This window comes from Penaeus japonicus, unplaced genomic scaffold (genome assembly GCF_977035675.1).
Source record: "Penaeus japonicus unplaced genomic scaffold, GWHDUDI00000001_assembly GWHDUDI00000016, whole genome shotgun sequence".
Taxonomy (NCBI): Eukaryota; Metazoa; Arthropoda; class Malacostraca; order Decapoda; family Penaeidae; genus Penaeus; species Penaeus japonicus.
In genome coordinates this window covers 9,312,013-9,324,512 of record NW_028234418.1, presented here as the reverse complement: position 1 = coordinate 9,324,512, position 12,500 = coordinate 9,312,013, and the positions used below count along the sequence as shown (strand labels likewise).

At 44.5% G+C, this 12,500-nt stretch overlaps 1 protein-coding gene across 1 annotated transcript in view; it reads right to left on the bottom strand.

Moving 5' to 3' along the window:
• LOC122246914 (uncharacterized) overlaps nt 1-12,500 on the bottom strand; it is a 92,250-nt gene that overhangs the window by 5,150 nt on the left and 74,600 nt on the right. Inside the window, exons 19-22 of the mRNA XM_086545073.1 lie at nt 11,144-11,333; nt 4,027-4,293; nt 2,329-2,634; nt 1,267-1,384 (exon numbers count right to left, since the gene is read on the bottom strand). Coding sequence (XP_086401199.1) covers nt 1,267-1,384; nt 2,329-2,634; nt 4,027-4,293; nt 11,144-11,333 — 881 coding nt within the window. The remainder of the gene's footprint in view (nt 1-1,266; nt 1,385-2,328; nt 2,635-4,026; nt 4,294-11,143; nt 11,334-12,500) is intronic.

Below are 12,500 nucleotides of genomic sequence, written 5' to 3'. Positions count from 1 at the left end.
ACTGTTATTCCTCGATCCTTTTTTATGTCTCTTTGTATGTCTACTTATATATTCATTTTTGGTTAAATTTTCTCTTTTGATTCAACTTTATTTTTTTTTCTCTTCATACTCTTTAAAACTTTCTTTCACTTCTCTTTCTCATTCTTTCTTTCTTTTTTTTTTTGCTCTCCTTACTATCTCTCTCCCACTTCTTCTCCCTCTCTCTTTGTCCATCAGTCTTTCTGTTACCTTTTCTATCTTTTTATTTCTTTCAATCTCTCTTTCTTTTCCTATCTCTCTCTCTCTTTCTCTCTCTTCCTATCTCTCTCTCTCCCTCACACTCCCTCTCTCTTCCTATCTCTCTCTTTCTCCCTCCCCCTCCCTTTCTCTAAATTCTCTCTCTCTCTCTCTCTCTCTCTCTCTCTCTCTCTCTCTCTCTCTCTCTCTCTCTCTCTCTCTCTCTCTCTCTCTCTCTCTTTCCATCTTAAAATTACACTCGCAGTCACAGCTGTCATTAAATGAAACTGCTCTCACCTTTGCGGCTGACACAGCATTAGAGAATTTGATGACATTCTGTAAAATCCGACAAGAATAACCGAATCTGCCATCGACACCAGAAATATATATATTCGAAAGAAAGGGTATTTGAAATCCGGGTTTCCACTCCGTAGTGTTTTGTTAAACCAACGTTGCTGGTTGAACAGCGAAGCCTTCAGGTCAGGAATCTAGTCATCACCTTTTTATTGTCTTTTCAGTTCATTTATTTTTCTTGTGATGATCAAATGGTGAACAAAATATACTTACATTATTATTTCATATGACACTTGCTTATGGCACTGATACAAAAAATGATATCAAGTTATGGATGGTTCTGAAGATGGGGTCTTAAAACCCGTAGATTTTCACTCATCCGAAAAGTTGCTTCTAAATTCGGCAAACAATGAAACCACACATCAACAATAACATCAACCACAACACCCAGGCATCAACAAAAAAAACAACACAACATACCGGCAGATTATTCAACTAGATCAGCAATCCTCATCATACCGAACTGGAGCAATAACCACCACACACACACAACCACACACCATCAACCACAAAAGACACATCCACACATCACCAAAACAAACAAAACAAAACAAACAAACAAACAAACAAAGCATTCCACACCCACAAACCAACCACACATCACCTACAAACACCCCGTCATCACACCTGTGCCCTCCCCCCTCTACCCTTTCTCACTTGTGACCCCCCCCCCCCACCCATACACCCCTTTCTCACCTGGCTACGTAAAGTCCCGGATGGCGAGGAAGGCGCAAGAAAGACCGACTTCTTCCGCCCATCTTGAGCTGGCCTTTGATCTTACTCTTTCCCGACCTTTTGCTGCCGCCGAGTTTTCCTGTTGAGAAAAGTTTTTATTTATTTATTTATTTATTTATTTTTTTAAAGATTGGATCAAATTGCTTTATTATGTTGGTTTGAATTGTTGGAGGGAAGGGAAGGGAGGGGGGGGGAGGGAGAGAGGGGAGGGGGTGGGAGGGGGGGAGGGGGATGGGAAGGGAGGGGAGGGAGAGAGTGAAAGTAAGAGAAAGAGAGAGAGAGAGAGAGAAAGAAAGAAAGGGAGGTAGGTAGGTAGGTAGGGAGGGAGGGAGGGAGAAAGAGAAAGAGAGAGGGGGTAGGGAGAAAGAGAGGGAGGTAGGGAGAAAGAGAGGGAGGTAGGGAAGGAGGGAGATAGGGAGGGAGGGAGGGAGGGAGGGAGGGAGGGAGGGAGGGAGGGAGGGAGGGAGAGATAGAGATAGATAGATGGATAGATAGAGAGAGAAAAAAAAATAAAGAAAGAGAAAGAGGGAGAGGGAGACACACAAAAACACGCACAAGAAACAAATGTAGGCATATATAGAAAAAAAAATCGGGAGATAGAAAAAAAAGATACACAGATATATGAATAAAAAATCGATCGACAGAAGGAGAAAGAAAAAAAAAAATATATATATGATAAAGAAAAAAAAAAGAAAAAAAGACAATGAAATGAATTTCGTGTAAATGCATGAGCCAGTCAGTGTTTCCGTAACGGATTTGCGTGCGAATGCGTGCGTCAGTCAGTGTGTGTGTGTGTGTGTGTGTGTGTGTGTGTGTGTGTGTGTGTGTGTGTGTGTGTGTGTGTGTGTGTGTGTGTGTGTGTGTGTGTGTGTGTGTGTGTGTGTGTGTGTGTGTGTGTGAGTGTGCAATGTATATGCGTTTGTTGTGAATGTCTAACTTTGCAAAGTATAATCAAATTCAATTCTATAAGCCCCGGAAGTTGCTACGCCCAGCAACAACAGCAACGGAGTCGAGAACCCTCACCAATTTTCTCCGGTCTGGCGTCGCTGACTGCGTTCTCTTCATCATGCACATCCATCTCCTCCTCATTGTGAGTTTCTTCTTCCTCCTCCTCCTCTTCCTCTTCCTCTCCTTCCTCTCCCTCTCCTCCTCCTCCTCCCTCTTCGCTGGGTCTTCTGAGGTTCTTCTTCCTCTTCTTGTTCTTCTTCTTCTCCTCCTTCATCCTCCTCTCCTTCGCCTCCTCTTCGTCGTGGGCGTGGGCGTGGGCGCGGGCGAGGTCGTTGCTGGTCGTTTCTGGGCTGTCCAGAAGGTTCTCCAAGGGGCCCAGGTCTGTCGAGGGGGAGGGGGGAGGGGAGTGAGTGGGGGGGAATGAGAGGGGAAGGGAGGAGGAGGAGTGAGTGGGGGGAATGAGAGGGGGAGGAGGGAGAGGGAAGGAGGGAGATTTGGGTGGTGGGGAGGGGGGAGGGGAGTGAGTGGGGGGGAATGAGAGGGGGAGGGGGGAGGAGGAGTGAGTAGGGGGAATGAGAGGGGGAGGAGGGAGAGGGAAGGAGGGAGAAATGGGTGGTGGGGAGGGGGGAGGGGGAGTGAGTGGGGGGATAAGAGGGGGAGGGAGGAGGAGGAGTGAGTGGGGGGAATGAGAGGGGGAGGAGGGAGAGGGAAGAAGGGAGAAATGGGTGAGGGTAAGGGGGGGAGGCAGGGTAGGGAAGAATGAGAAGGGAGATGAGAAGTTGGAAAAGGGAGGGAGAGGAGGCGAAAGTAAGTAGTGGGGAAGTGAAGAGGGAGAAGGGGTAATGAGGGAAGAGGTGGGAAAGGGAGGAGGGAGAGGGGGGGAGGGGAGATGGAAAGAAGAGGTGGGAGGGGGGATAAGAGAGTAAGTGGGTAAGGTAGGAGGGAAAGGAAGGGGGAAAGGAGAGGAGTGAGAAAAAAAAGATGGGAAAGAGAGAAAGGAAAAAAGAAGGGGAAGAAGATAGGTAGAGAGGTGGGAAGAAGACGAAAAATTTGGGACAGAAGGAATCAGATAAAAAAAAGAATAGCCAGAGAAGATGATGCAAAAAAAAACAAAACAAAAAAACAAACAAACAAACAAACAACAACAGATAAACCAAAAGCAATTTGTCATCCCTTAAGAAACAAAAACAAACCACATCACAACACAGCAATATTAATGGTTATCCTTTTTCAATTCCTACGAGGTTCATATCCTCATCCTCACCCTCGACTATGATAAAAATCCAAGAATGAATACGTTCTAATAATACATTTAATTGATGCAATGATACAAACCCATAGTAATTTACTTACACAACAACCCATGACAAAGCTCTTTTATACGTACCCATATCCAGAAAGGAAAGTCTAGGTAAACGTATTACACTATGAAATACCATCGCTAATGTGACAATCAGTCATATAAGTAATAAGTATAAGTATCAGTATTATTAATAGAATCATAAGTATCACCATTATAAGTTTCGCTATTATAAGTATCAGTATTATGAGTATCACCATTATAAATATAACTATCATAAGTATCAGTATTATAAGTATCACCATTATAAGTATCGCTATCATAAGTCTCAGTATCATAAGTATCACTTTCATAAGTATCACCATTTTAAGTATCGCTATCATAAGTATCAGTATTATAAAAGTATATTAAACCTGACTTTCAGTATGACCCGCTACTTATACTTATGACTCAGTGGGACACAAAACCCTCACCTATATCATCCTTGGCAACCTCCCTCTCGTAGTCTAATCCTCCAAGGCCGTCATCCAGCACGTCAGCATCTCGAGGTCGACCTTCAGCTACTCTACGGTACGGCTCTGTCTCGCAGGTACGCCCAGGTCCGTACCACAGGCTCCCTAGACAGTGGGCGTGCACCGTGCAGCTGTGAGAACTCTCGCACCAACCGCATGACAAGGAAGCGTTGACGGTCATGCAGCCCATGCATGAGTTGGCTAAGACCTCGCAGTTGTAGACCACCACTGGGGAGGGGGAAGGGGAGGAGAGTGAGTGAAGAGGTCGGTAGTGGTTGTGTTGTGTGTACGCTTTCAACTACACACGCACTTCACGGACATAATCATACACACACACACACACAAACACACACGCACGCACACAAAAACACACACACACAAACACACACACACAAGCAACAATTGACACATACCCAATACCTCCCCCTCGCACAAGGGCCAAAAACCACTCATAACCTCACGTCCAGTTTTGTTTACTTTTCCAGTCATTTCCCGAAAAGTCCCTCGACTCAGGAAACCAAATGAACTTCCTTTTTTTCTTCTCCTCTCTATCGGTCGCGTCCCACAAACAAAAGCAACAAATTAAATCAAAGGGTTGGAAGTAGGTAGGGGGTAGGGGTGGCGGTAAGGGGAAGGGGTGGGGATGGTGGTAGGGGGTGGGGGTGGTGGTAAGGGGTAGGGGTGGGGATGGTGGTAGGGGGTGGGGATGGTGGTAGGGGGTGGGGGTGTTGGTAGGGGTGGGGATGGTGGTAGGGGTGGGGAGTCAAATGCAAGTGAGGAGGTAGAAGGGATGAAGGAAAAAGGAGGTGGTGGTAGGAGAGGAGGAGGAAGAGGAGGAGGAAGAGGAGGAGGTGAACGAGGAGGTGGAAATAGAGGATGAGGATGTGAAAGAAGAAGAGGAGGAGATGGGGGGGGGAGGAGGAGGAGGGGGAGGAGGAGGAGGAGGAAGAGAAGGGAGAGAGGAGGAGAAGTGGAAGAGGAGGAAGAAGAGGAGGAAGAAGAGGTGGAGGAAGAGGTGCAGGAGGAGGAATTAGAGATAGAGGAGGAGGAGGTGACGGTGGAAGAGGAGGAGAAAGAGGGGGGAGTGGAGGAAGAAGAGGTGGAGGAGAAAAAGGAGGTGAAGGAAGCGGAAGAGGAAGAGGAAGAGGAAGAGAAGGGAGAAGTGGAGGAAGAAGAGGTGGAGGAGGAAAAGGAGGTGAAGGGAGCGGAAGCGGAAGAGGAAGAGGAAGAGAAGGGAGAAGTGGAGGAGAAGGGGAAGGAAAAACAGGAATAATCTTTCCATCCTCGGCTAGCTCCTTGTGGCACTTCCTTCCTTTCCCCTCCCCTCCCTTCCCTTCCCTTCCCTTTCCTTCCCATTCCCCTCCCATCCCTTCCCCTCTCCTCCCCTTCCCGTCCCTTCCCCTCCCTTCCCTTCCTTTCCCCTCCCTTCCCATTCTATTCCCTCCCCTCCCTTCCCATCCCCTCCCTTCCCTTCCCATTCCCAGCCTTCCCTTCCCTTCCCATCCTCGGCTAGTTCCTTGTGGCACTTCCTTCCTTTCCCCTCCCCTCCCTTCCCTTTCCCTCCCTCCCTTCCCTTTCCCTCCCTCCCTTCCCATCCCTTCCCCTCTCCTCCCCTTCCCGTCCCTTCCCTTCCCTTCCCCTCCCTTCCCTTTTCCTCTCTTCCCCTCCCCACCCCTCCCCTCCTCTTCCATCCCATCCCTTCGCTTTCCCCTCCCCTCCCCTCCCCTCCCCTTCCCCCTCCCTTCCCTTCCCTCTGTCGAGAGTGCATGCGGTGCCATTCTGTTCAGAGTGTGGATTTTGTTTATTCATATTTTTGTTGTTAATTTTCAGGATAGAGGGAACGTTATCACCAGCTGTTATTGGCATAGTACTGACGGTTAGGCTACTGCTATGTGCATTTATATTACTGTATACGATTGCAATTGCATCGGTTGCGATTGTGTAAGAGCGGGTATGTAGTGAACAAATTAATATATTTTTTGTGAAATAAAATTAGATTTTCTCGTATTCCGAAATCAAGCTGAAGAGGGAAGAGAAACGGGGAATTTTTTTTTTTAGAATAAATCGAAAAGAGAGGAGCGAGAGAGAGAGAGAGAGAGAGAGAGAGAGAGAGAGAGAGAGAGAGAGAGAGAGAGAGAGAGAGAGAGAGAGAGAGAGAGAGAGAGAGAGGGGGAGAGAGGGAGGGGGGGGGAGAGAGGGAGGGGGAGGGAGGGGGAGAGAGAGGAGGGAGAGGGGGAGGGAGAGAGGAGGAGGAGAGAGAGAGGAGGAGTGAGTGAGTGAGGAGAGAGAGAAAGAGAAGAAAAGGGGAGAGAGAGAGAGAGAGAGAGAGAGAGAGAGAGAGAGAGAGAGAGAGAGAGAGAGAGAGAGAGAGAGAGAAGAAAGAAGAGAGAGAGAGAGAGAGAGAGAGAGACGCAGAGAAGAAGAAGAAGAAAAAAGAAAGAAAGATAGAAGAGAGAGAGAGAGAGAGAGAGAGAGAGAGAGAGAGAGAGAGAGAGAGAGAGAGAGAGAGAGAGAGAGAGAGAGAGAGAGAGAAAAGAAAGAAAAAGAGAGAGAGAAAGAGAGAAAGAGAGAGAAAAGAAAAAAAAAGAGAGAAAAAGAAAGAGATGAGAAGAAGAAAGTGAGAGGGGGAGTGAGAGATGAGGAGGAGAGAGAAGAGAGAGAAGAGAGAGAGAAGAGAGAGAGAGAAAGAGAGGAAATAAAAAAGAGAGAAAGTATGGAGAAAGTGGAAGAGAAAGGGTTCAAATCAATTAGCGAAAACATTTCTCAAACCTCCTTCTCAGCACCGTGCTAATGCTACCTCCCCAACACCCTCCTTTTGGCATGCAGAGGTGCCACACTACTCTTCGACTTTTGGTAATTGTAAAAAAAATAATGATAAAATAAAGAAGCATCAAAAAGGGAGGAAGGGGAAATAGAGAGATAGAGATAGAGATAGAGAGAGAGAGAGAGAGAGAGAGAGAGAGAGAGAGAGAGAGAGAGAGAGAGAGAGAGAGAGAGAGAGAGAGAGAGAGAGAGAGAGAGAGAAAGAGGAGAGAGAGAGAGAGAGAAAGGGGGGGGGGAGAGAGAAAGAGAGAAAGAGGGAAGGGGGGAGGAGAGAGAGAGAGAGAGAGAGAGAGAGAGAGAGAGAGAGAGAGAGAGAGAGAGAGAGAAAGAGAGAGAGAAAGAGAGAAAGAAAGAGAGAGAGAGAGAAAGAGAGAGAAAGAGAGAGATAGAAAGAAATAGCTAGAGATAGAGAGATCTTGATAGAAAAAAAGAGAAAGGGAGATAGATAGACAGATAAATACGTAAAAACCTTAAAGAAGCAATAAAGCAAAAAAAAAAGTCCTCAACATAGTCGTGTGCTTCCCCGCATTTCTCTTTCTCCCTCTTGTTCGCACTTCAACCCAAAGTACACGACCAGAACGGAAAGGGTTGAGAGGAAACCCACGGCCGGAAAAGCCGCTACTCTGGCTCGGGGTTGTGCCTGTACAGCAGCCGTTAGCCTCAGCCTCAAATGCCAAGCCTATACATCACCAGGCAGAGAGAGAGAGAGAGAGCTCTTAGAGCTTATTTACTCAGCCTATCGCTTTTAGTGCACACGCCTTTTCTCGCCCTCCCGATAGCGTGACTCCCCCTCACTCATTTAACTACGCCCTTCTCACGCCAGGGGGGGTAGGGGTGGGTGGATGGGGGTGGAGGGGGGGATGGGACTCATTGTATGAGGAAGACCAGCGTAGGCAGTGGTGAGTATAAGGGCATAAGGGAAGATGTTCGTACTGTGGGAAGGGGAGGGGGAAGAGGAAGGAGAGGGAGGGGGAGAGGGAGGGGAAGGGGGATGGGGGATGGGGGAGGGGGGAGGGAGAGAGAGTGAGCGAGAGAGAGAAAGGTAGAGGGAGGGTGAGAGAGTGAGAGAAAGATTTTGACAGAGAAAGAGAAAGAGAGAGAAAGAGAGAGAAAGAGAGAGTAAGAGAGTAAGATAGAGAGAGAGAGAGAGAGAGAGAGAGAGAGAGAGAGAGAGAGAGAGAGAGAGAGAGAGAGAGAGAGAGAGAGAGAGAGAGAGAGAGAGAGAGTAAAAGAGATTTTGATAGAAAGATAGATAGATAGATAGACAGACAAACAGATATATGGAGAGATTGACGGAGAGAAAGAGAGACAAACGAAAAGGAAAAAGAGAGCGAGAAAGAATGAACCAAGAAGCACAACCGGTGGACTAGCTTCCCGAAGGAACCTCTCCGGCAGATAAACTGGGGACAAGATTGAGGAGCTTCTAAGTCTATAGAGTCTTATATACACATTTGCAACTTTCTGAAGGCTATCGGATTCAGGACCTGAATTCGTGCCCTTAGAAAAAAGGGGGATTTCAGAATCTGTATCGGCATTACGAATTCTTACAGTTATGTTGCAGTCACAATTATGTTGCATTCGTCTTATGAGGTTTGGTGAAAGAAAGAGGGAGGCGTGTGCAAAAAGAAAAAGAAGAAGAAGAAGAAAAAAATGCGACGTTAAAATAATACAGAAAGTAGAGAGTAGTAAGGAGGAAGAGGGGAAAAAAGAGAAGTTAAAAAGAAGTTGAAAAGATGATGAAGGAATTGCAGAAGATGAAGAGGGAGATGTTGTAGAAGTTTAAGAAGACAAAGGGAAAAAAAGTAGTGTTAGTAGACTGTAAGAGAAAAACGGTAATAAAAAAAGTCAAATGAAAAAATAAATTAATAGACTGACTATACCGAATGGACCGAAAACGAAAGCGGTATTCAAAGCCAGTACACAGAATACAAAGCTGGGAAGAACATAGCCATTTGTAGTTGATCAAAACAAGTTTAATTCCGACACTTCTGAAGGCAATTAAGAGTTTCCACCAATAAACAGGATAGCAATGCATCATGTTTGTTTGAGTTTGGTAAAATAATAAAAAAAGATTAGATTCGAGTAAGAAAATGGATGATAAATGTAAATACCAGTTGAATCATGATAATGGCAAATTCAATCCTTTACTACGTTAAATGCACTAATTTAACACAATACCTTTATGTATATAGAGTGGTAAGAATGTTTCATAGACTAATATCTGTATTTTTTGTATCACATGAAAAAAAATCCAGTAGTTATGTTGCGTCATGTTGCAGTTACGACCTATAAAGAGGACGATGCAATATCAGCTGACAGTGTTCACGTGCTGTCGCCAGAATATTTTTGGCATAGACGTTACTAGGAGACAATTTTACTTGATTTAGTCAAGTAGTATAATAATATAATAGTATAATATAATATAAGTAATATGATTTAATCAAGTAATTTAATAATACGGTTACGTATTACTCTGGAAAGAACATTAAATATATAATTCTAGCGTTTGTAGTACACAAGTCCAGGAGCTAATCAGAAACCACTTGCTTGACAAAAGAAATATTCACAGGAAAAATATCAATACTAAGAACCCAACAGACGCCATTCTACTTGTCTTAAAAAAATATCTCCTTCAATTATGTATCTACGACAGACAACGCAAAGGTAATGAATACAGTAGCTCTCTACCTTGAGTCTAGGCTTATTGACAGTCAATTAAGCCCTCACGTTTACTCAAACTTTCCCTGTTCAAGGATCTTTGACATGGAATTTCCATACGAAATTCCCATCAAATCAGCTTTTTTTTGTTATCCAGATGAGTAGGAAATCTTCATTTAGATATCTAAACAAAAATATACAAGGTAAATAAACTTCATACGAGTGATAGCGTCTCTGAAATCCTTGAGAGACTTCAGAACCATAACAGGTTATTTTCAATTCTACATAATTCTAGGACAGATAATTGTGGAATATCCCTCATATCTAGAGATACAAAAGAAGATACAAAGATAAGATAATCATCGCCATTACTTATGTGGCAAGGACAACACATGAAAGAGTATCACAAATTCACACCCTATTTCAAGTCGTGTATTATTTCCCATTCGCTATTCCTATTAAGCGACCAAAACGCAGATTGTCAACAAGACAATTCTACGAAATAAATTGATCGACCTGTTGTGAGTGAGGATTGATTTGATTTGGGAAAATTGATGTTATGGAACAGCTGGCGTGGCTCATACGCCGTGTTCTTTGTTTCCATTTTCTTTTGATTATTATTAGATTAAATCATACAAGACTCGGGAGCATTTTACGGAATTTGTGTTTTTATTTTTCCTTTTCTGCATTTCGAATCTTGTTCTTTTACAAAGATATTTCATGTCAATTTTATTATATTGCTTGTCAAAGTTCAAGGCTCAATTTTTTTTATGCCGAAATTAAATTATTTTTACTAGATGTAAATAACGGAATTACTGATCACTAAACTACTCTATTCCCTTTTATCACAAAGGTTAAACAAAAGACCCGAAGAAAAAATATGCTATAATTATCTGCTAGTATGATGTTCAATAAAGCTTAGAAACTTCTTGTTAGGAAGTTTAGAAGCAGCGACCGGTCAGGGATATTAATTAGATATCAATTTAAAGATAATTAAAGATGTTAATTAAATATATAAATTAAGGTAAATAACAGCCCGTCGAGTAGGACCTCCACTCGAGTAAGTGGTAGAGCCTGTTCACAAAAGTGGTATCAAAGTGGATTTCTAATGAACTGCTGAATAACAGGATACATGGAGGAATAGATGAGGAGCAACAGGATACATGGAGGAATATACGTGGAGTGTTGTGGCCTGTGGTTTATAGAGGGACATTTACTTTATGGTTTGTTTAGGATGACAGGAGTACTCGTGGCACACTCACACTTACATATACACGTAAGTATACGAATACACGTAATACCCCATACACACACATTCATAAACACACACACACACATACGCGCACGAAAACACACAGACACACACACACACACACACACACACTCAGACACACACACAAAACAAACAAACACACACACACACACACACAAAACAAACACACACACACACACACAAAACAAACAAACAAACACACACACACACACACACACACACACACACACACAGACACACACACACACAAAACAAACAAACAAGTACATCCCCACTCCCCATCCCTCCCCCCACCCCCACCCCCGCCCCACAACCCATACTCACGCTTGATGCCCCCGGGGTTATCCAGAAGCGCCCCCGAGGGAGTGATCAGCTTGACGGCGTAATGAACATGACCGGGAGGCGACCCCGAAGGAGGGTGGTGGGGGCGGAGTTCCGTGATCCCATCTCCGCACTTGATGGTTCCCACGCCCACGCCCGTGCTCACGCCGCCGCCCATGTCGATCACGCGGCCCTGGTGGAAGAGAAGAGGGGATAGGTGGGTAGGGGGCAGGGGGTAGTGGGCAGGGGGTAGGGGGTAGGTGGGTAGGTGGGTAGGGGGTAGGTGGGTAGGTGGGTAGGGGGTAGGTGGGTAGGGGGTAGGGGGTAGGTGGGTAGGGGGTAGGGGGTAGGGGGTAGGGGGTAGGGGTAGGGGGTAGGGGATACGTGGGTAGGGGTTAGGGGATAAGGGAAGGGGGGGGGGAGTAGTGGTGTGAGAGGATTATTACGTAAGGCGATGTGTGTTCTTTTGTCTAAGGTTGCGAATGTCGGCATTAGTGTATCAAGTTTAGTAACGATATCTGTATGTTTTGTATTTTGTGTGTGTGTGTGTGTGTGTATATGTATGTGTGTATGTATGTGTGTGTATATGTATGTATGTGTGTGTGTGTGTGTGTGTGTGCATGTGTGTGTGTGTGTGTGTGTGTGCGTGTGTGTGTGTATGTGTGTGTCTACTGTGGCTTTTGTGTTTACCCACAAGGGCAGATATGAGTCCGAAAAAAAACTAAAAAATTTAATCCCTTGGAAATTCGGATTTACGAAATCTAGCGGAAAGACTTCCTACTTGCAAACAAAGCTCGTCTAAATTTATGAATGGCGTTTTCATCATTAGTAAAAAAAATGCATCGTCTGAAATAACATCTGCCATTATCCCTCAGATTAATGATAAAAAGAAAATAACATGCGTTTTGTTATTTTCATTAAGTTCACGCTTGTGGAATATTCGTTTTCTTTGATAAGGGAAGGGGGGGGGGTCCGAGTTAATGGGATAAAACCAAGAAAATCCCGAACTCCGTTTTTCATTTTTCAATATGAAGACAAAATTTTAAGCTCTGACTCAAATAAAATTTATAAACAATATATCTTCGTTTACAAGCATTCTCTGATATTCTCTAGTTCTCTCCGTATATATGTGTGTGTGTGTGTGTGTGTGTGTGTGTGTGTGTGTGTGTGTGTGTGTGTGTGTGTGTGTGTGTGTGTGTGTGTGTGTGTGTGTGTGTTTACGAAAAAACGAGGATTACAGCCTTTGTTTTAACGTCGCAGCCACAAAAAAACTCGCGCTGTGACCATACCTACTCCTTTTTAGCGGAAATAAACTGTCTAGTTCCCTGACAAAGACAACAATGCGCAGAGAGAAAAAAAA